We start from the raw sequence: 22,736 nt of genomic DNA, 5'->3' as shown, positions 1-22,736 counted from the left end.
ATTGCTAAACTCACGACAACTTGTGAGCCCATCTTTAAGTTGCTAAAGAAGGATGTTGCGGTCAAATGGACTGATGAATGCCATGAGCATTTGATAAGATCAAGGGGTACTTGTCAAACCCACCTGTGTTGGTCCCACTGGAACCCAGGAGACCTTTAATTCTCTATTTGATAGTCCTGGATAATTCATTTGGTTGTGTGTTGGGTCAACATGACATCACGTGTAGGAAGGAGCAAGCCATCTATTATCTCAGCAAGAAGTTCACACCCTATGAGGTTAAGTATACTCCCCTTGAAAGGACTTGTTGCGCCTTGACTTGGGTAGCGTAGAAGTTGAAGCATTATCTGTCATCCTACACTACATACCTCATTTCTCGCCTGGATCCTTTAAAGTATATCTTTCAGAATCCTATGCCCACAGGAAGACTCGCAAAGTGGCAGATTTTGCTCACAGAGTTTGACATCGTCTATGTGACTCAGACTACGATGAAAGCCCAAGCTTTGGCCGATCACTTGGCCGAGAACCCGGTGGATGAGGAATATGAACCCTTGAAGTCTTACTTTCCTAATGAAGAGGTAATGCATATTGATGAGGTTGAGCAGGATGAAAAGCCCGGTTGGAAACTCTTCTTTGATGGGGCCGCTAACATGAAAGGTGTTGGAATAGGAGATGTGCTCATTTCTTAAATGAGGCACCACTACCCTATCACAGCCCAGCTCCGTTTCTATTGTACCAACAACATGGCTGAGTATGAAGCGTGCATTTTGGGTTTAACGATAGCTGTGGACATGGGAAACCAGGAAGTGTTGGTTTTGGGAGATTCAAATCTGCTGGTGCACCAGATTTAGGGAGAATGGGAGACTCGAGACTTGAAGCTCATACCATATCGACAATGCCTGCAGGATCTTTCTCAGCGGTTCAGATCAGTAGAATTCAGGCATATCCCCAGGATCCATAATGAGGTTGCTGACGCCTTGGCTACTCTGGCGTCAATGCTTACATCATCCAGATAAGGCTTATATTGACCCTTTGCATATTCAAGTCCGTGATCGGCATGCTTACTGTAATGTGGTTGAGGAGGAACTTGATGGTGAACCGTGGTTCCATGATATCCGGGAATACGTCAAGATGGGGTATATCCGGTACAGGCCAGGTGATCAAAAGAGAACAATTCGACGTTTGGCTAGCGGATTCTTCTTGAGCGGGGGAATTTTGTACAAGAGAACTCCAGATCTTGGGCTGTTGAGGTGCGTAGATGCTAAACAAGCCACAACTATCATGATCGAAGTACATTCCGGAGTTTGCGGACTGCACATAAGTGGGTATGTTTTGGCGAAGAAAATTCTTAGAGCAGGGTATTATTGGCTCACCATCGAATGAGATTGTATCAGCTTTGTGCGCAAGTGTCATCAATGCCAGGTACACGGTGATTTGATTCACTCTCCGCCATCTGAGTTGCATACAATGTCCGCACCTTTGTCCTTTGTTGCTTGGGGCATGGTTGTCATCGGACCAATTGAGCCAGCTGCATCAAATGGGCACGGGTTCATTATGGTGGCCATCGATTATTATACTAAGTGGGTTGAAGCTATGTCTTTCAAATCTGTGACCAGGAAGGCAGTGGTTGATTTTGTTCACTCGAACATCATTTGTCGGTTCGAAATTCCCAAGGTAATCATCACGAACAATGGTGCTAATCTTAACAGCCATTTGATGAAAGAAGTATGCCAGCAGTTCAAGATTACGCATCAAAATTCCACTCCGTATCGCCCCAAGGCAAATGGAGCTATTGAGGCGGCCAACAAGAACATAATGAAGATACTTCGAAAGATGGTGCAATGTTCTAGGCAATGGCATGAAAAGTTACTTTTTGCATTGCTGGGTTACCGCACTACTGTTCGCACTTCAGTAGGTGCAACACCTTATTTGTTGGTATATGGTACTGAAGCAGTGATACCCCCAGAAGTTGAAATTCCATCCCTTCGGATTGTTGCTGAAGCCGAAATTGATGATGATGACTGGGTCAAAACCCGTTTGGAGCAATTAAGTCTGATTGATGAGAATAGGCTGGCAGCAGTGTGTCATGGTCAATTGTATCAAAAGAGAATGGCAAGAGCATACAACAAGAAGGTGCGTCCCCGAAAATTTGAAGTGGGTCAGCAAGTGTTAAAACGCATCCTTCCCCATAAGGTTGAAGCATAAGGCAAGTTTGCCCCAAATTGGTAGGGGTCGTTCATTGTAACGAGAGTGTTTTCCAATGGTGCTTTGTACTTAACAGATATAGAAGGCAAATGTGTAGATGTGGCTATCAATTCTGATGCGGTCAAAAGATATTGTGTATGATTTCTTGGATTTGTCTAAATTGTTTGTTTGTGCTTGGCATGTTTTGAAGATTGGAATGACGAAGGCATTTTATTCTTCTATCTAAACACTTTATCCTTTGTTACCCCTTTGAGCCTTATTTGTTTTACTTCATACCCCTCATTTGAAATCAGTGGCAAAGTTCAGAAACACAGATACAGAAGAAAAAAAATAGAGGAAAAAAAGGAAAAGAAAAAGAAAAAGAAAAAAAGAACAAAAAGAAAAAAAAAAGAGAAGAGAAAAGTACAAAAACAAAGAAATTCCTATGTCATGAACTACGTTCAACCTGATTCCTTCTAAAGATACGTAGGCAGCCTCATGGTTCGGTCCCATCAAAAAAAAAATTCAAAGGTCCCCAGACAAGGAAACTGGGGAAGAAGTTACGGTTTTCGTAAAAAAGATCTGATTCCAAAAGTTGTAATTTTGAACCCATTCAAGTTGTTTTGAGCCTTTATGATATCCTTTCCTTCTAACCCTACCCAAAAGCATGCATTACGATCCAAAGAAAGACCTTCTGATCAATCTTTGAGAGTGCCAAGTCAAGCGAGATAGAGTTATGATTTGCATCAGGGGCAACATTCCGTTCTACACAAGGAAAATGAATAAATGAGAGAGTCCTATTGGTGAAAACCCTCACGGGCACCGTAGGGCGATGGAAATATGAGAGAAATTAAAATAAGAGAGTCTTATTGGTGAAAACTTTCACGGACACTATGAGGCGACGGTGAGTTGAGAGATGAACAAATGAGAGAGGTTTGTTGGCGAAAACCCTTCAGGGCGCCGCAAGCCGAACAAGGTTGGTAACTTTGCAAAAAGATTGGAATATGGAAATCCCGGGGCATAAAGTATGACAACTAAATGGTGATTGGTTGAACAGGCTAGGCTAATTAATCCGAAATGCATGTCATGATCATTGGTGCCAGCTGGCTCACTCAGATATGTATCTTCTCCTTTTCTTCCTCAAACAGTCCTCTTGTTTCGAATTTTCTTCTTTATTCCTAACTCTTGAAGTCATTGCATTTCATTTTGTTTTGGGTTTATTTCTCTAAGGCTTTTCCAATGTCAGACTTGTTTAAGCAAGTAAGAAAGGATTTCAAATCTTACTACCAACTTCCGAATTGCACAAACCAAAGTGCGGCCAAAACATACCAGAAACAGCACGATGCAAAATGGAAAATAAGGTGTTAGTGAAAGTTCAAGTGTTGACGTGGTTTGTGAATTTTGTGGAAAATACAGAGGTTCAAATTGGAAGGACGGGAATGTAAAACAGCAGGTTGAGTGCAGGGCGCTCGGGTCATTCAGGGTCCTGTGGTTGAGATTCAGTCCAAAAGTCAAACAATTCGTTGCCAGTCCAAGGCAGCCAGCCAGAACAAAGCACGGCAGTGGAAAGGTCACCTTCAGCAAGAATGCCGCAAACTAACCACCACATTTTCAAACTGATAAAATTTTCTTTCATTGAAACAGGGGCAGGAAATTTTGTTTGTTCCGGAAGAACCCACCAAGAGGGAATACAGTTCAAGTTTGGGCAATCAGGCGCCCACCTAAAGAACAAAGGAATATAGTTCAAGTTTCGGCAATCAGGCGCCCGCCTGGAGAATAAGGGAATACAGTTCAAGTTTTGGCAATCAGGCGCCCACCTGGAGAACAAGGGAATACAGTTCAAGTTTTGGTAATCAGGCGCCCACCCGGAGAACAAGGGAATACAGTTCATGTTTTGGCAATCAAGCGCCCACCTGGAGAACAAGGGAATACAGTTCAAGTTTTGGCAATCAGGCGCCCACCTGGAGAACAAGGGAAGACAGTTCAAGTTTTGGCAATCAGGCGCCCACCTCGAGAACAAGGGAATACAATTCATGTTTTGGTAATCAGGCGCCCACCGGGAGAACAAGGGAATACAGTTCATGTTCTGGCAATCAGCTGCCCACCTGGAGAACAAGGGAATACAGTTCAAGTTTCGGCAATCAGGCGCCAACCTGGAGAACAAGGGAATACAGTTCATGTTTTGGCAATCAGGCGCCCACCTGGAGAACAAGGGAATACAGTTCATGTTTTGGCAATCAGGCGCCCACCTGGAGAACAAGGGAAGACAGTTCAAGTTTCTGCAATCAGGCGCCCATCTAGAGAACAAGGGAAGATAGTTCAAGTTTCGACAATTAGGCACCCACCTGGAGAACAAGGGAAGACAGTTCCAGCTTCGGCAATCAGGTGCCTACATGGAGAATAAGGGAATACAGTACGAGTTTTGGCAATCAGGCGCCCACCTGGAGAACAAGGGAACACAGTTCAAGTTTCGACAATTAGGAACCTACCTGGAGAACAAGGGAAGACAGTTCCAGCTTTGGCAATCAGGCGCCCACCTGGAGAACAAGGGAAGAAAGTTCAAGTTTCGACAATTAGGCACCCACCTGGAGAACAAGGGAAGACAGTTCCAGCTTCAGCAATCAGGTGCCTACTTGGAGAACAAGGGAAGATAGTTCAAGTTTCGGCAATCAGGCGCCCACCTGGAGAACAAGGGAATACAGTTCATGTTTTGGCAATCAGGTGCCCACCTCGAGAACAAGGGAATACTATTCAATTTCTGTAATCAGATGCCCACCTGGAGAACAAGGGAATACAGTTCAAGTTTCGGCAATCAGGCGCCCACTCGGAGAACAAGGGAATACAGTTCATGTTTTGGCAATCAGGCGCCCAACTGGAGAACAGGAGAAGACAGTTCAAGTTTCGGCAATCAGGCGCCCACCTGGAGAACAAGGGAATACAGTTCAAGGTTTGGCAATCAGGCGCCTACCTGGAGAACAAGGGAATACAGTTCAAGTTTTGGCAATAAGGCGCCCACCTGGAGAACAAGGGAATACAGTTCAAGTTTTGGCAATCAGGCGCCCACCTGGAGAATAAGGGAAGACAGTTCAAGTTTCGGCAATCAGGCGTCCACCTAGAGAACAAGGGAATAAAGTTCAAGTTTTGGCAATCAGGCGCCCACCTGGAAAACTAGGGGATACAGTTCAAGTTTTGGCAATCAGGCGCCCACCTGGAGAACAAGGGAATATAGTTCAAGTTTTGGCAATCAGGTATCCACCTGGAGAGTAAAGGAATATAGTTCAAGTATTCAGCATCAGGCGCCCACCTGGAGAACAAGGGAAGTCATTTCAGAATTAGAAGCAGCAGAAGCTCGCGGCGAGAATGCGAGTCAGCAGTCCGAGATGATCAACAGAAGTTAGTCACAATCCAGAATAAAAGAAAAAAAGAAAAGCAAGAAGTGAATCCAAATGTAGAAATAGATGAAAGATATGAGCTGCTCAAGACATGGCTGAGGTCACAAGCACTGCATGTCCAGTCTTGATTCGAAAAAGATGAAGAAGAATGGTCTAGCACCTACAGCTAGCAAGCGTCAAGGTTCAAATCTAAAAGTCTGCATGAAGAACCATTGAAAACTCAAGATCAAGCTTCGGAAGACTTATAGATAGGAATCTTGTAACTCGTAGTTAACAGGCTTAGTTAGTCTTTTTCATTTTGATTTTTGATGTAATAACAGGACCGCAGACCGGAACCTCGACGGAACGGCACCTCGACCAGCTCTCCACCTTAGTATACTCCATCACTGTTCCTACTTCTGAACTACACGTGGCCTGATTCCTTTATTACCAAGGATATGTTGGCAGCTCAGATACCAGGGCTCGGTCACATTCTCCTTTCTCTTAGTTTTTGGTCTCCCTAAATAAGGCTCGGGTTAAAAAACCTGTCTAGTCGTTCTTTGTCTGAAAATACTTCGTGTTTCCAGTCAAAGAGGGGCAGTTGTAGACATGTGATTTTTGACCCTCCCCAAGATTTTACATATTTTACAATTTAAATATTTAGTTTAGGTCTAACATAGTTATTTCAACTAGTTTTTACTCTTTCACTTTATTTTATCACAAAAATGAAAATTACAAAAATAGTTTCGTTAATGTTTTGTAGTCATACTATTTTACTAGGATTTTTATTTATATAATCTTGAAAAAATACCAAAATAGTCTCACAATATAATATTTTTTATTTTAGTTAAGGATTAATTATACATTTTTATGGTATTATTTTAGAAAAGAAATTAATATCTCTGGCCAAATTGCAAGAAGTATAGAATTAAAAGCCAAATTGAGCCCAAATTCGGATGGCCCATTTCCTTTAGCCCACACAACCCCCGATCTGATTTTATAACTCGAAAACCTAATTAAATTCTAGATATAGACATAACCCCTAGACCCGTACACCCTATGTCCTGAAGATCCGCCGCAGAACACAAAGAATAGACCCCCCTGTACATGAGCTTCATCTTCCTTAACAAAACCATAGAAAGAAGACACGAACCCCTGCTCTGAACAACCAAGAATAGCCGCACCGCTGCCTTCCACCACACCCCTCGCCACTCCAAACGACCACTCTTCAAAATCATCCACACCCCAACCTCTCAAGCACCATGCCAGTCGACCCACCAAAGAACTAGTCGCACGCCCCACCCCTGAACTCGTCGGAAAAACACACACACACACACAAAAAGTTTAAGATTCTTCTGAAAAATTAAATTTGGGAATTCAAAGTTACAAAGAAAAATCGCACAACTCTGAAAGATCTGAAAACCAGAAAAAGGTTTTCTAAAAATCTGGATATCCAAAGGGGTTTTTGAGGTCGAAATTTGCTGCCTGGTTGCTGAAGTTTTCCGGTTCCGTGCGATTTCAGTCGAGGTTTCTGGTTCGAGGTTCCGATTTGGCTCGCGTTCCCTGTTCGAATTTGTTGCTGTCCTTTTCTTATCTTCCTTTCGAGTTCAATCGTCAGAATTCTCATTAAGTTGTAATCGTTCGGAGATCCGCGTATATAAAGAAAGCTTATCGAGTTTCATTTGAAAAATTTTGAGCGGTATTGTTGCTGTCGAGTGAGATTCTTCATTAGGCGCTGTACTTTTGTGTACCATTTTCGTGAGCAGTACTTCAGCAATAAAAGTCCTGCAGAAGCGAAGGAGAATCACTTAACTCGTTTGGATGTATTGTTCTCACAGATCGGAGTTTGAAATAGCAAGGTCGACCAGGTCCTACAAATTTCTCCTCCAGTTGCTGCCTAACACTTTTGTAGGCAAAGTGGATCGCCTTCAGAAGATTGTTCATTTGCTAACAGAGGCTGCAGAGCAGAGCTTGAAGAATAAAGGAATGCCTTTTCCTCCATGGCGTAAAGCTGAATACGTGAAAGCCAAATGGTTGTCACCTTACACCCGTATCAAACCAACTCTCATCTGAGGTATTTCATCCATCACAGAGTTTCTCCCAAACATCTTATATTTGAACCCCATTTTCAAAGCAACAAAATGAAAGGTTTAGTGTTAGTTAGCATTTGTTCTAGGTTATTTATTGTGACGTAACTAAGATTTGTTGGGTTTTAGGAGATGTTTGATTATGTTTGGATTAGTTTGAGGCTTACCCATATGTCACAACTATATCCATAATTCGTGGCCTTACAATAATCTCAAATTAGCTTTAAGAATAACAGTGAACATTTGTAGCTTTGCTTTAGGCGCAATGAATAAATCATCACGACTATGGGTACGGCCCGTGGCATGGTCGCGATACGTAAATCTCAATTTGGGTGTGCATTTCATGTGACCCTGCCATAATTAGGAATAATAATAATAGAAATAAACATGTTATAAATTGCGGGTGCATTTCATGTGACGCGGTTCGCAAGAGTACGACAATCGTGATTTGTTCTAAATAATTAAAAGAGGTAGAAGGAATAAAATGCACAATAGGTTTTAAACACGTGATTAATAAGATAATTAGGCCAATAATAATAGTTGAGAGACCGTGCTAAAACCACGAATCCCGGGAATGCCTAACACCTTCTCCCGGGTTAACAGAATTCGTTACCCTGATTTCTGTGTTCGCAGACCATAAATAAGAGTCAACTTCCTTGATTCGGGATTTTAAACTGGTGACTTGGGACACCATAAATTATCCCAAGTGGCGACTCTGAATTTAATATAAATAATCCCGTTTCGATTGTCACTTAATGGAAAAACTCCCTTATATCCCTTTCCAGGCGTAGAAAAAGGAGGTGTGACAGTGGTGGTGCTGGATATGTGGGCCTGCTGGGCTGACCCCTCCCAAACTGACCTCTGCCCTTAGCTGGGGCACTTCTAAACTCTCTAGTGAATCGGGTCCTCTTGTCCTGCTGCATCTGCTCTCTACCCCTCTGGCGATAGCCCTCAATCCTCCGAGCAATCTCTACTACTAGCTGATAATCAGTCCCCATCTCAACCTCTCGGGCCATGCTAGCCCAAATCCCGGGGTGCAACCCTGCAATAAATATTTGCACTCTCTCTGCGTCCGTAGGAAGTATCATAAGTGCATGATGAGATAACTAAGAAAATCTTGCCTCATAACCGGTCACGGACAACTGTCCCTGCTCGAGCTGCTCAAACTGGCACCGCAACTCTCCCTCTGAGAAGGCGAAATATACCTGTCCAATAGAAGCCGTGTAAATTGATCCCAAGTCATGGGAGGAGAACCTGTTGGTCTGCCAAGAAGGTAAGACTGCCACCATTTACGAACCCTGCCCCCTAACTGGAAGGCGGTGAAATCTACCCCATGGGACTCCAATATCCTCATATTGTGTAGTCTGTCCCTGCACCGGTCAATAAAGTCCTGGTGGTCCTCATGCCGCTCACCCCCGAAGATGGGAGGGTGTAGCTTAGTCCATCTTTCCAGTAGCTTCTGCGGATCACCGTCCGCAGCCCGTCTAGACTCAGGTACTACTGCGGTAACTGGCTGGGCCCCGCCCGCGGGTAGTGTACCTAGAATATGATATACGACAGCTGCATGCCAAGGAGCCTGAGCAGTAGGGGTCTATGCTCCCCCTCTTGCCTAAGATGCGGCTCGGTTTGCTGGAAATAAACCAGCATGAGTAATAGAATTCATGAACCGCAGCATACGGCCCATAACCTCCTGAAAGCCCGGTGCTGTCATGAAATCACCGGGGCAGGCTCTGTAGCGGGCACCTCGCCCTGCTCCTCAATAATGGGATCCTCTGCTGGATCCGCCGGTGGTGCTACTGCGGCAGCTTTGGGGCGCCCTCGTCCCCTACCTCGGGCCGCTGCCCTTCCCCAGTCTCGACCTCTAGCAACGGGGGGAGTAGCTCCTCCCGGGTCTGGAACGTCCGCCGTACGCGTCTTTACCATCTGTGAGAGAATAAAAGGAGGAAATTTTGTATGCCATCAACTGCACGATAGAAGATGAATAAAGGGTAGCTTCCTAACACTTTTTAGCCTTTGGAAGATAAGTACAGACGTCTTTGTACCGATCCGCAAGACTCTACGAGGTTTTCCCATAACTTGTGAGACCTACGTGAACCTAGTGCTCTGATACCATGTTGTCACGACCCAAATTCCATATTCGGCCGCGACGGCGCCAAACACCGTTGTTAGGCAAGCCAACACTAATCAACTAGTGAATCCTCTTTTAATTAATTAGTACGTGAAATCCTTCCCTTATTGATAAAGAAATTAGGAGTTTGAAACTTAAACATAAATAGATAGGAATAACAAATATGAGCTTAAATCATGATAGCAAACCAAAAATCATAAATCTACCAATGTGTGTGCCAAGACCTGGTGTCACAAGTATGTGGGCAATCTAGTAGAATATACAAAACAATACTATCCTACTGTCTGGAAAGGAAATAGACAAGAAAAGTAAAGACATAGAGAGACTCCAGCTGCTGTAGAGCGGCTCAATTGGGCAGCTCACCGGAAAGTTTCAAGCTAAGGAGTCCAATCTACGCGATGGACTGATGGCTAGATGCACTTGCCTCAAAGCATGTACAATCAAGTACAGAAGTGTAGCGTGAGTACATAAAAATATGTTCCCAGTAAGTATGTCGCCTAATCTCGCAGAAGTAGTGACGAGGGGTCAACTCCGACACTTACTAGGGCCAACAATATAATAATGTGAAGTTCCAATTCTTAAGGCATAATGTATGTAGATTACAGTCAAGCTCAAACAAGAACAATAACCAAGGAATTTCCTCCATCGTATTTATGAAGGCAAGACACTTTCTTTATTTAACACAAGTGGCATATCAAGCAATGAAACATACAACTACAAGAAGTTCCCATTCTGTTATCACACACAATTACCACCGAGGACGTTCGGCCCGATCCAATATAAAAGTAAATTGTGCACTGCCGAGGGTCGAACGACGCGAACCATAGATGCATTTATTCACCCCGCTCGTGAATCATACATGTGACATGGTAAAAGCATAACCCCGCTCGCGAATCATACGTGCGACGTGGTCAAACATAATTTTCATCATTTAAGTCCCAACCCTTCTTTGATTCTTTTTCAAAATGAAGACAATTCACTTAAAGACTTTAAATCCTCAGATTTTCCTCAACTTAATTACTTTCATACAAGTAGCACATATAATCAAATAGTAGTGTCCACAAAGCATGGTATAAACCTAGAACTACCCGGACAATAATAAAAATAGTAGCTATGTACGGACTCTCGTCACTTTGTACGTACATATCCCCCAGAAATAACCACATATTAATTAAGTTCACCTATGGGAAAATTTTCCTCTTACAAGGTTAGAATAGAGACTCACCTCGTTTCGAGCCTACTTCCAACTCAAGAATGCGCTCAAATCCTCAAACTGGAGCCGCACAATCCGAAACTATTCAAATAGTATAAAAACCAATTATTATAGGCTTACAAGTTCATATTCTAGCAATTAAAGTGATTATCCACCCCAAAGGTAAGATTCCTAAAATTCACCCCCGGGCCCACATGCCCGGATTCCGGAAATGTTTGAAGGAGGTTGTTACCCAGAACCTAAGGATCAAGAATATATGATTTTTACTACATTCCATAACGAATTTCGTGACTAAATCTTGTTTTAATCAAAAACCTAGGTTTAACTCTAGTCCCATGATTTTCACTAATCATTACATGTTAATCCACCCAAAATCCAAGTATTTAACTCAAATATAGTAGCAATTACTACCTCCAAAAGGTTAGTGAAAAACCCCTCTCAAGAAGCTCATAAATCATGCACCGATGGTGTGAAATGAGCCAAAAACGTCTAAGGCCCGTATTAAATGAAGGCTACTGCCTTCAATGATTTTCGCATCTGCGGTCCTGTGTCGCACCTGCGCCCACCGCATCTGCGAGCAATGGTCCACTTCAGCGGAACTTCACTAGGCCGGTTGGGCCGCTTCTGCGGAAAGCCAACCGCTTCTGTGGTTCCGCTTAGCAGAGAGAGGGCCGCTTCGGTGGTTTCTGGGCTGGCCACCCTTGGCCGCATCTGCGAGTCAAGGCCCGCACCTTCGAGCTCGCATATGCGGCTGACCAACCACAGGTGCGGCTATGACAGAAGTTGAGCATTCAACTCTTGCCAAAAAATTTCAACTTGGTCCGAGCCTCGTCTGATTGACGCTCGGGACCCCCGGGGTCCTGCCCGAACACACCCACAAGTTTGTAATGATTAAACGGACTCATTCAAACCCTCGGAACGCCGGAAACAACATTAAAGCTAGGAATCACACCCTAAAACCAATTGATTCAAACTTATGAACTTTAAGTTCTTCAATTTACTTCCAATGTGACGAAACACACTTATACTACTCACATTGACACCAAATTTTGCATGCAAGTCTTAAGTGACATTACCGAAACTATTCCCGATATCAAAATCCCGTTTGGACCTCAATATCATCAAAACCCGCTCTAAACCAAATTTAAAGAACTTCCAAAAACCTTCAAGAACTAACATCCACTATTATGCGCCAAAACGCTCCCGGGTCACCCAAAACTCAATCCGAACATACGCCCAAGTCCGAAATCATCATACAAACTTATTGGAACCGTCAAATCCCGATACCGAGGTCGTTTACTCAAGATGTTAACCAAAGTAAAAATTGTCCTTTCAGGCCAACCTTAAGGAACCAAGTGTTCCGATTTCAACACAAACTCTTCCAAATCCCGAACTAACCATCCCCGCAAGTCATAAATCAGTAAAAGCAAGTACGGGGAGTCTTATTTAGGGGAACGAGATTCTAGAAAGCAAAATGACCAGTCGGGTTGTTACACCGAGGGTCTCGAGTTGTTTTCGGGTGATTAACGGAACAAGTTTAGAAATTGGAGGAGTTGCTAAAGTGGAACTCGGCTGTCATAACCGCATCTGTAGAGTAGGAGCCGTAGGTGCGAGTCCGCGGAAGCGAGTGGGGGATTGCAGATGCGAGATTGGAGGATCTAGGCAGAAGGCGCAGGTCCGATGAAGTTCCCGCACCGCGATGGTTGTAGAAGAGGAAGAGAGGGCGCAGGTGCGTGTGTTGGTCCGCAGGTGTGATGTCAATTCTGCACCCATGATGATGTCAGATGTGGTCTAAAGGCGCAGAAGCGGTCTAGGGATTTTAAGTGATTTTTCGTAGATGCAGAGGTTTTTGCGCAAAAGCCGCACCGCATGTGCGCATATTAAGCCGCAGGTGCAGAAAGCGTGGGCAGAACTTATAAATAGAAGACTTCACGAATTTTTGCTCATTTCCACCATTTTGAACACGGACTTGGAGCTTTTGGGAGGATTTTTGAAGGGGATTTAGGGAGTTTCACTGAGGTAAGTTGCTTGAGCTATATTATCATTAGCTATGGTGTTTTTCCGTTGATTTCTCACCTAATTAGTAGGATTTATGAAGTGAAATAAAGGGTTAGGGCTTGGGATTTTAGAGAGAATAATCTGGGGATTTGAGGGACCAAATGATGTCGGATTTTGATGAAATTGGTATGGTTAGACTCGTGAGTGAATGGGCTTTCTAGTTGCGTGACCTTTGCCGGATTTCAAGATGTTGGCCCGGGGGGCTGGGTTTGAGTCGATTTCGGGATTTGAGCCCAATTTAGTAGTTTTCCTTGCGGAATTGGTTCCTATATATTGGTTGTGTTGTATTACTTTTGGCTAGATTCGGGACATTTGGGGCCCGATTCGAGAGGCAAAGGCATCGCGGAGTATGATTTTGCTCGGATAACGGCTATAAATCTGGTCCTGAGGGTATGAAACCCCGGATATTGTGTCTTGTGACTATTTAGGAGGTGACTCACATGCTAGGTGATAGATGTGTGGGCGTGCGCCGAGGGGATTGTGACTTGGTCCGTCCCGTAGAAACTATAAACTTGAACAACATGTTGTTAGCTCTATGCTCTCTATGTGTTATGAAAGATTGACTGTAAATCATGTTAGAAACCATGTTTAGGCTATATTTTGGCACTGTTGGGTCCCGTAGAGGCCGCGTTACATGTTGAATTGCCTGTTAAATGCTATTGTACTCAGTCACAGTTTTTATTCGTATATCATAACTTAGTCTCTGTTATTCTATCTGATACTTCATGTTATTTCTGTTTTGGCTGATCTCCCTGATTTCTGAGAGCCCGAAAGGTTGGAGACATTGATGACTAAGTGAGGTCCAGGGCCTGATTGTAAGGATATTTATGGGATCAGGCTGAACGCCGCAGCATGTTTATTGCTTTATGACTGAGTGAGGCCGAGAGCCTAATTGATTTATGCCATGATTGGCTTGTTATAGTGCTTGGGCTAAAGGAGCCCCTCCGGAGTCTGCACACCCCGTGTGAGCGCAGGTACCTACTAAGTGCGAGTGCCGAGTGCCGAGTGCTGAGTGATTGTGAAGAATGAGTGACTGGGAGAAATGAGTTATTGTGAGGTTGGAGTAATTGGGAGGACTAAGGGATGATTACCTAAGAGGCAGTATATGATTACATTATTGATGCACACAGTTGCTTTAGATCCATGTGTTTTTTAAACCGTTGAAAGATATTCTTATCTGGTTTTACTTGAACTTGTCTGAAATGAACTGGATTCACTTGAATTATCGGAACTTGGGAAGCATGACTATTTTCCTTTCTGAAATTATTGAAATGAACTAAAAATGTGTAGCTCGTCACTATCTTCAGTTCCTTATTTATTATTGTTACTTACTGAGTTGGTGTACTCATGTTACTCCGCGCCCCTCGTGTGCAGATCTAGGAGATGTTGAAGATGGAGGTTGTTGATAGTACTTGTAGCTGGTCATTGGAGATCGCGAGGTAGCTGCCGGCGTTCGCAGCCCTGCTTTCTTCTTCCCTATCTTTCCTTGTATTCTGTATTTTGGATTTCTAACTATGTTAGTCTTGTTATTTTAGGGTCGGTTATGTTAGATGCTCATGACTAGTGACACCCCGATGTCAGGCTTTATTTTTGCACTTATGTTTTGGGGTTCACCCCGTTTTATGGCAAATATTTCAGATATTTTAAGAGTTTTTGATTATTTCTGGTTATTGTTGAAAGCGTTTTGGTAATGTCGGCTGGCCTAGTATCATCGATAGGCGCCATCCCGATGGGTCGTGTTTTGGGTCGTGACATTTGGCAAGACAAGAAACAATAGACTTTTTAAGCATTGCAATTCTTCCCCGGAAGGTTTATAGCTTGCAATATGTAGCATTGTTAGGAGCAAGGCTAGTACACTTCTTGTATGTTCTCTCCCTTGATTGTACTATGCTCAGTGAGGTATGCCTCTGCGAATCGTATAAAATTTACTAGTTTAGATCGTGCCAATAAGAAAGATGACATATCAGATAACACTTGACGCTGAGAAACTGATAAATCCTATGGAAAATAACACCTTTTATGAAATTTAGACAACAAACAGAAGAAGATAAGTGATATTGATTTATATGGTGACTTTAATGCATTGAACCATTTTCATTCAGTCCATCTGCTCTTCTGTGAAAATGCATAGAAATAGAAAGACGGCCAGGTCACTTCGATATGATCAACAAGGTGAAATAGCAGTTAATGAATAGCTATTTTACATTTATGTTTAATTTCCAATAAACATACCAAAGAAAATACATTTCTAACAAGATCCCAAAGAAAAATTAACTACGCTTATAGTAACTGTTCATGTCCAAGAAACCCTACTTTAAATTTCTTGTTTTCTTTTTCCTTTTTTCAGATATGCATTTGCTTATTCTCGGTCAATGATTACGTGTTGAGAAGATAGAGAAACATTTTTAGCAGAATGTTCAGAAGCAGCAGCCAGGCCCTGCAACATTCTTAGAATCTCAGTAGTGTCCTCCAAATAGTACTTGGCCTTACTAGGTTTCTGGCCAACCGTGCAAGCAAACACTTCAGCCACGGGTGAAAGTGAGGCACTTGCTACAGCACTCATTATCACCTCAAACATATCCTCATCTGATCGATCATCCCCTATACAGAGCACAAAATCTGGAACCGTTCCTTTCTGCTTCATTGTTTCTAGGAGACGTTCTGCTACAAGACCTTTGTTGACACCCTAGGAGGTCGAAATGTACATTCATGACAAAGCAAACCATCAATTTAAGTTAAAAGGAAAACATAAGGACAAGATATTCCAGTCAGAAAAGAGTGGAGTGCCTTTTCATGAAGAAAAGTAAGTGGCCCAATTTGACAATGTAACAACCATCAACTATCTTTGGGAATTCACCGTGACAGGGGTGAAGTTATAATATTCACACTTCAAGAAACCAAAGTAAGGTTACATGATTTAGTTAACTGTATGAAAAGACATGATTTATAGTGTGAAAGCTATTTCAAGAGAAGCATGCTTAGTTCTAAAATAGAGTTGCTACACTTTTGACAACAAGGAAATGAAGACTTATGAAAGTTGTGGCGTTAACTAATCCATAACATTTGTGTGGTAATAAAAGCCTCTCATTAAGGACATATAGAAATGTGTCATTCTTTTTGGAATAGAGTAATAAGGAAATAGTTCCAAACAAAGTGGAATAGAGGGAGTATAAGTTTCAATAAAGACCCAGTTATTAAGGTTCAGTATTGTTGATTTATTTCTTAATTTTCACATAAGGAAGCAACAACAAATTTCTGCAAGTTATCTGGTGAAAGAACTCAAGTTGTTTATGCGAGAGGCCATAAGCAACTTTAGATATGTGGGAATCAAGGAAGTTGAAGCAATGACTAACAAGGAAGGGCTCGATTTGTAGACCTTTTCACCAGCTACAGATGCATGCAAGTGCTTCAAGTGAGAAATGTGAAAAAGATATCATACTGCTCACCTGAGGCTTAACTTCTACAATGTACTGGCCACTTTTGACAGTAACCGGTTCATTTGCAAGGACGCTTTCCAAGTGATCTAGAAGCTCTTTTGCCTGACATGAGCCAAAATCTGGATCGGCATATTGGTAATTCCAAACAAGCGTGCTTTCCTTGGAATCTATGAAAGAGCCATCAGTGGTTTCTGTGTAGAGACTCATTACCGGCTCAGCAATCTGCTTCCAATAAAAATCTACCGCTGCAACACAAGTTTCCCATTCGGCATCATGATTTGGCCTGAAAAAGAATTGTTTCAGCTTCATAGAGAAACCAAAGCATCAAGCACCAAGAGTAGATGGAGAAAGGTAAAGTTCAGTAAAAGCATTCCTCTCTACCAATTTCCCCATGAACTGAGCTGTGTGTAGACACAAAACAGACATCTGTGGAAATTGAAGAAGACTGCCACCTTAGGAGAAGGAAAACACATATACACTCAGGCAGTTAAGAGCTGTTTTCACCATAGGCAAATTATTACATTATAGAAGCAAGACCTAATTCATGAAAATGAAGTACTCCCTCCGTCTCATTAAATGAGGTACTTTCCTTTTTAGTCTGTTCCAAAACAAATGACACATTTCTAAATTTGGTAATAATTCAACTTTAAACTCTTTCATTTTATCCATTCACCCTTAATGAGAAGCTTTTATAGCCATACAAATATCATGGCCCCACAAACTTTTACCCCTTAAGCTTTTAAGACCACAAGTTTCAAAAGTCTTCTTCTTTTTTCTTAAACTCCGCGCCGAGTCAAACTACCTCATATAATATGAAACGGAGGGAGTATTATTTATCAGATTGGCATAGTTGATTTGGTCAATCATGAGTTAAATTTAAAACACCAGGATTCAATAGAGATGATAAAACAGTTCTTTCTTTTATTTTTGTTAAGGCGGTATCAGCTTATAATCACAGCTCAACTTGCATGCGAGTTGAGCATCTGGAGCTATAGAAGTTCTAACTTCTAAGGCATTACTGCACAGGTTTGTGTCAAGGGCGTTCAACATCAATTATATGTTCATAAATATCAATACAGGGCCTATATATAGCATAATTTTCCGACGAAGGGTGTTTGGGGTGACCATCCTTCCACCACTGAAGCTCCGCCACTGGCCCACTAGTTATGGACCTTCACCAGTTTTGCTACATAATAGAACATGAACCAAAAAATGGTTAAACCAAATTGCCACTATCAATGGCTACATGTTTAATATTTCAATAATCTACACAAGCCAGTTTCTCTATTACTAGAAACTCTTTCTTACTCTTTCATTTAGTTCTCTTCCATTTTCAAGAATCTTAAACACCACAGTGCCCCTCCCCTGGTCCTCACAGACGTTAAGCAAGTAAAAACAAGAAAGAAGAACCAAAAGTAATACAGGAGAAGAATGAACAGCAGAAAAACTAACATCACCTACTTAGTTGACTAGTAGCACAAAGATAGATATAGAAAGTGGAATTTAGCTTCACGCATAAACTAGAACGGTAACCAGCAAGCTTCTGCCTACCTTCTGTTGACTGACTGCATTTAGACTCAGAGTTAGATGTTTCCAAAATATTGCTCGCCATCTTATCAGGTTCTCCTTAAGCCTAGATCAATTCCAGTTCCTTGCATTCTTAATGTCTACTCTTCTGCTTAATCTTTATTAGACAAAGTCAGAAAAACTCTGTACTTCCAGTTAGAACACTTTGCACACACCACAGCTTAAGATTTCGTTAGTGATTAGCCACAATCTTTTTACACCAGTCGACGAATCACCTTGATAATGTATCATTTGGGGGATTAACAGTAGAAATCAACACGGCAATTGCAGGACATAAAAGATTTACCTCACAAAATAGCCATGCTCTGCTGCAAGCCCTAGTGTTTCGCAAGAAGAAAACCACTGAGTTAAAGTCTTTGTGTCTTTTCCACTAACAATGAAAACGATATTCTTTGGATCCCTGCACAAGTTGTTTAAGATACTAACGACCTCTGCATTTGGACCCTTGCTGATAGAGTTTCTCACTGTCATTGTACCATCATAATCCAAAAGGATTGCGCGGTTCTTTGTCCTTTTGTAAGCAGATACAATATGCTCAACTGACAGTTTCCGGAAGCTAGGATCCAAAGCAATCACACGGAACCCTAAGCCAAATCCAATACCCCAACACCTCCTCCTCACATGATCCCTACATGCTCTTTCAAGATCTTGCAAAAAGCTCTGAGCCCAATATGCCACATCATGAGTGCACACATACCTGTAGTGCTTCTCATGACGCATCTGCATCTCTGCCTCGGAGACAACTAAAGCAGAATCCATAGCCTCAGCAACAGCATCAATATTCCACGGGTTGACCCTTATCGCACCACTAAGAGATGGAGAGCAACCAATAAACTCAGAAACTACCAACATGCTCTTCTTTGGTGCTGTTGGATTCAAGCCCAAGGTAGCATCAAGCTTCTCTGTTCCTTGCCGGCAAATAACATATTCATAAGGTATTAGGTTCATTCCATCCCTTACTGCAGTAACGAGACAGCACTCAGCAATAACATAGTAAGCAATGCGCTCATAGAACTGAAGAGGTGTATCAACCAGGATAACTGGTTCATAGCCAGTCCTTCCAAAATTCTGATTGATTCTCTTTACAGTTGCATAAGTTTCAGCCCGGACTTCCTGCACATCTTTCCCTCGGCCTCTGGCAGGATTTGCAATTTGAACCAAAACCATTTTACCTCTCTTTTCAGGATGTTGAGAGAGCAGTTGCTCAAACGCCAAAAGCTTCAAGCTTATTCCTTTGAATATATCCATGTCATCAACTCCAAGTAAAACTGTCTGACCCTGGAATTTATCTCGTAGCTTTGCAACCCTGGTCTCTGTCTCATGCAGGTCCAGCACAGATCGAAGTTGACCCATATGTATTCCAACTGGTAAAATCTTAATGCTAACAGTGCGGCCATAGTACTCTAGTCCTATATAACCTCGTTTAGATTGATATGAAATCCCAAGCATTCTACTACAACAAGAAAGGAAATGTCTTGCATAATCAAAGGTATGAAAGCCTATCAAGTCAGAGTTCAAGAGTGCTCGTAGAATTTCATCCCTAACAGGCAGAGTTCGGTATATCTCAGAAGATGGAAATGGGCTATGGAGGAAGAATCCGAGCTTCACTCTGTTAAACCTCTTCCTCAAGAATGTTGGTAGCACCATTAAATGGTAATCATGAACCCAAACGAAATCATCATCAGGACTAATCACTTCCATTACTTTGTCCGCAAAGATTTTGTTCACCGAGACATAAGCTTGCCACAGGGAACGATCAAATCGACCACCAAGATCAGGAGACAGAGGAAGCATGTAGTGAAACAAAGGCCACAAGTGCTGTTTGCAGAAACCATGATAGAATTTACTGAACAACTCAGGTGGTATGAAAGCTGGGACACATTTGAAAGTTTCAAGCAAAGTTTGTGCAACACCATCTTGTTCACTCGGGTCAATTTCTTCTTTGAGACAGCCGATGTAAATCACTTCCACATCTTCTCCAAGACCATCTTTGAGCTGTAAAAGAAGGGAATCTTCATCCCAACTGAAGTTCCAGCCTTCCTCACCATCTGTTCTCCTATGTGCTCGAAGAGGAAGTTGATTCCCCACGATTATCATCCGCTCTTGAGAAATCGATGAAGGAGCATCGGAGGCATTACTTCTGTTTTCATCATCAAGCTCAGATAAAACCCCAGCTACAGTTGCAACCCTGGAAAGCTTCCTACCACCTCTACCAAATGTTGGTGAATCACCAGAAGTAAGATCTAGCAAGTTGGAATATGACCTTGAAACCATTATTTGCTAATAGAATTCCTCTTTCTTCTTTTTTTTTTTCCCTGTAATCAGAAAAGAATTTTCCTCCTTTGCTCAATTGATAAGATCAAGCTATATAAATGCATGGAAAGAAAAGATTGAGAACAGAAAACAAGCAAGAACAAGACTCAGGTCATAGAGAATGTACAAACGGCAAACAAATCACTGTATTATATAGCAACGGTCCCACTATATGGTCCACGAGAGACTCATAATCATAGCATTAAAGATCAAAGCAGAGGGGAAGCGCCCCCCAATCCCCACCTCCCCCAACCCCCAAAATAAAGAAAGCAGCTCAACTAAAGCACAAGAGGACAAAATGAAAATCAACAACTTGAACCAAAGTTTTGAACTTTGATACAGAATGAACTTCAAAAATCTGAAGACAAACAGAGATATTAATAAATAACAGAGGTCTAGCTACCATCCTGAAGGATAAATCTGATGGCATATGCAAAAACCAAGCAGTAAAAAGAGAAGGTTTTGAGAAACAACACTACAAAAAGCCAAAGCTCCAACAAGAATTTACCTCAAAAGGGCAACCAAGAAACAGACCAGATACCCCACATGTTAAGCTTAGCAAGAAAAATAGAAATGCAAAAATTACTCCATCTTCAAGCAAAAGTTTTTTTTGGTTTGCAGAAAGATTTTACTTGCCGAGAGAAACAGAAACATTACACCCCACTCAAAACAAGAAAATGGATGGTGGTGAAGAATGTGCTATTACAAGTGGTTGCAGATAGTGGCCACGCAACAAAGACCTAAGAAGCAAAAGAACACTATAATACTAATAAAAGATTATAGCAGCCAATTCAGCTGAGGATCAGTGGAATAAAGAAAAAAAAAAAAGAGCTTACCTTTCAAGAAAACCAAAGAATGGTTTTTAGAAAACCCAAAGATTCCCACTATGAATATCTTAAGATTAGATTCTCTTTCTCAAAGCAAAAACAATGGCATCAAGAATAGGCTTTTTGCTTTCTTTTTTAGCTTGTCTAAATGCACATATGATACAAACCATCACTACAGTACTAAAAACCCCAGAAAAGGTGGTGTCTTTGTACAAGGAATTTGATTCTCTATCTTTCTCTCTCACACACAAAAACACACATGAAACTGTAAAAAAATGTCTTTGATGAAAGCAAGAAAGAAGTGAACAGTGAGCTCCACTTTCTGGTATCTCTGTATTTGCCTTTTTTCTTTTGCATTAAAATATGGCTTGTTGGAATATAGTTTACAGTGTTATTAAAGCAATTTTATAGAAACTTAAATTGATATGAGATCTATATCCACGCGACTGATTCAGCGCGTATATACACGCTTAATTATTGATTTTAGGACAGCCACTTGGACTAGTGAAATAAAAACGTTCCCGGATGTTTGGGTTGTTGGCGTGACTTGTCGGAGAGAGTAACATTTACGCGCTATTATATCGAATGGGATACGAATTGGACATCATTTCCTCGGCTTGTCCGCTAGGTTTTCTTAATGTGACAGACGAGTCGTCGTAAATTTCAGGAGTTCTCTAATGATGCGGGCAACTCGATACTTTGTGTATAGGTCCAAATTTGGTACCGGATAAGCAAGACATAGGACGGGGTCGACCGTAACATAACGACTGACGGTCGTTACGATAAAGGATGATGATCAGAAGCGGGCAGTTGGAATAAGATAATAACGGTAGTTTAAACTCAGAAAAAGAGAGGAAGAATATTCCTTTGGATATACTTTAGGTTGTACTTTTGAGGATTTTTTGGGAAATGTCCCTTATAAATAGGAGGAGATAGTGAACAATAGGGGGATATGCCTTTTCTAAGAACTGAACCACGTGGTAAAAGAAGGGAAGGAATATACGAAACAATTGTCTTATTCGCTTTATTCAAGCACATGTTGTTTAACCTTCATCCATAAATCACAAGATTTCACATTCATATCAGCGGCATACCCTTTCACGTCATCAGAAAGAAGAGGTACCCAATCACATAATCATTGGGTGACAGCTCTTTTACACTATAGCCACTGTCGTTTCTTGCATTCATTGCACGTTTAAGATATTATATATTTTGTCAATAATAGCGTATTAAGTTCACTGATTAATGCTCCTAAACTTTTCTCGCAATATTAGAATTTCGTTCTATTTGGTCTAGAATTTATTAAGTTCAACTGAGATTCACTCCATTAATTTGTTACTAATTGGTTTAGCAATTATCTGCTCAAACAATTTGGCGCCGTATGTGGGGAGGTTTTTAGTTGAAACAATAGTTCTTTCTAGATCATAATTTGCACCAACTAACAATGGCAGGAAAAGGAGATGCGAGGTTGAAAACGATAACAGGTGTCACTACCAACATCTTGAACACCATCAACGAAGATGGCCAAGAAGAC

At 41.8% G+C, this 22,736-nt stretch overlaps 1 protein-coding gene across 2 annotated transcripts; it reads right to left on the bottom strand.

The window, feature by feature from the left end:
* On the bottom strand, positions 15,169 to 21,566 carry LOC109232264 (alpha,alpha-trehalose-phosphate synthase [UDP-forming] 5-like). Of its 2 annotated transcripts, none has more exons than XM_019397963.1 (4): positions 21,212 to 21,566; positions 18,349 to 20,377; positions 16,485 to 16,758; positions 15,169 to 15,724 (listed from the first exon to the last, which is right to left on the bottom strand). In XM_019397963.1, exons 2-4 carry the CDS (start codon positions 20,334 to 20,336, stop codon positions 15,398 to 15,400), a joined length of 2,589 nt encoding a protein of 862 aa, XP_019253508.1. In that variant the 5' UTR covers positions 20,337 to 20,377; positions 21,212 to 21,566; the 3' UTR covers positions 15,169 to 15,397. The 2 variants fall into 2 exon arrangements, with proteins under 2 accessions (XP_019253508.1, XP_019253510.1); XM_019397965.1 differs by lacking the exon at positions 21,212 to 21,566 and adding an exon at positions 20,884 to 21,145.

The sequence above is a fragment of the Nicotiana attenuata genome, chromosome 9 (genome assembly GCF_001879085.1).
Source record: "Nicotiana attenuata strain UT chromosome 9, NIATTr2, whole genome shotgun sequence".
NCBI lineage: Eukaryota > Viridiplantae > Streptophyta > Magnoliopsida > Solanales > Solanaceae > Nicotiana > Nicotiana attenuata.
Note: the sequence above shows the minus strand (reverse complement) of the source record. Positions and strands in the feature narration are given on the sequence as shown.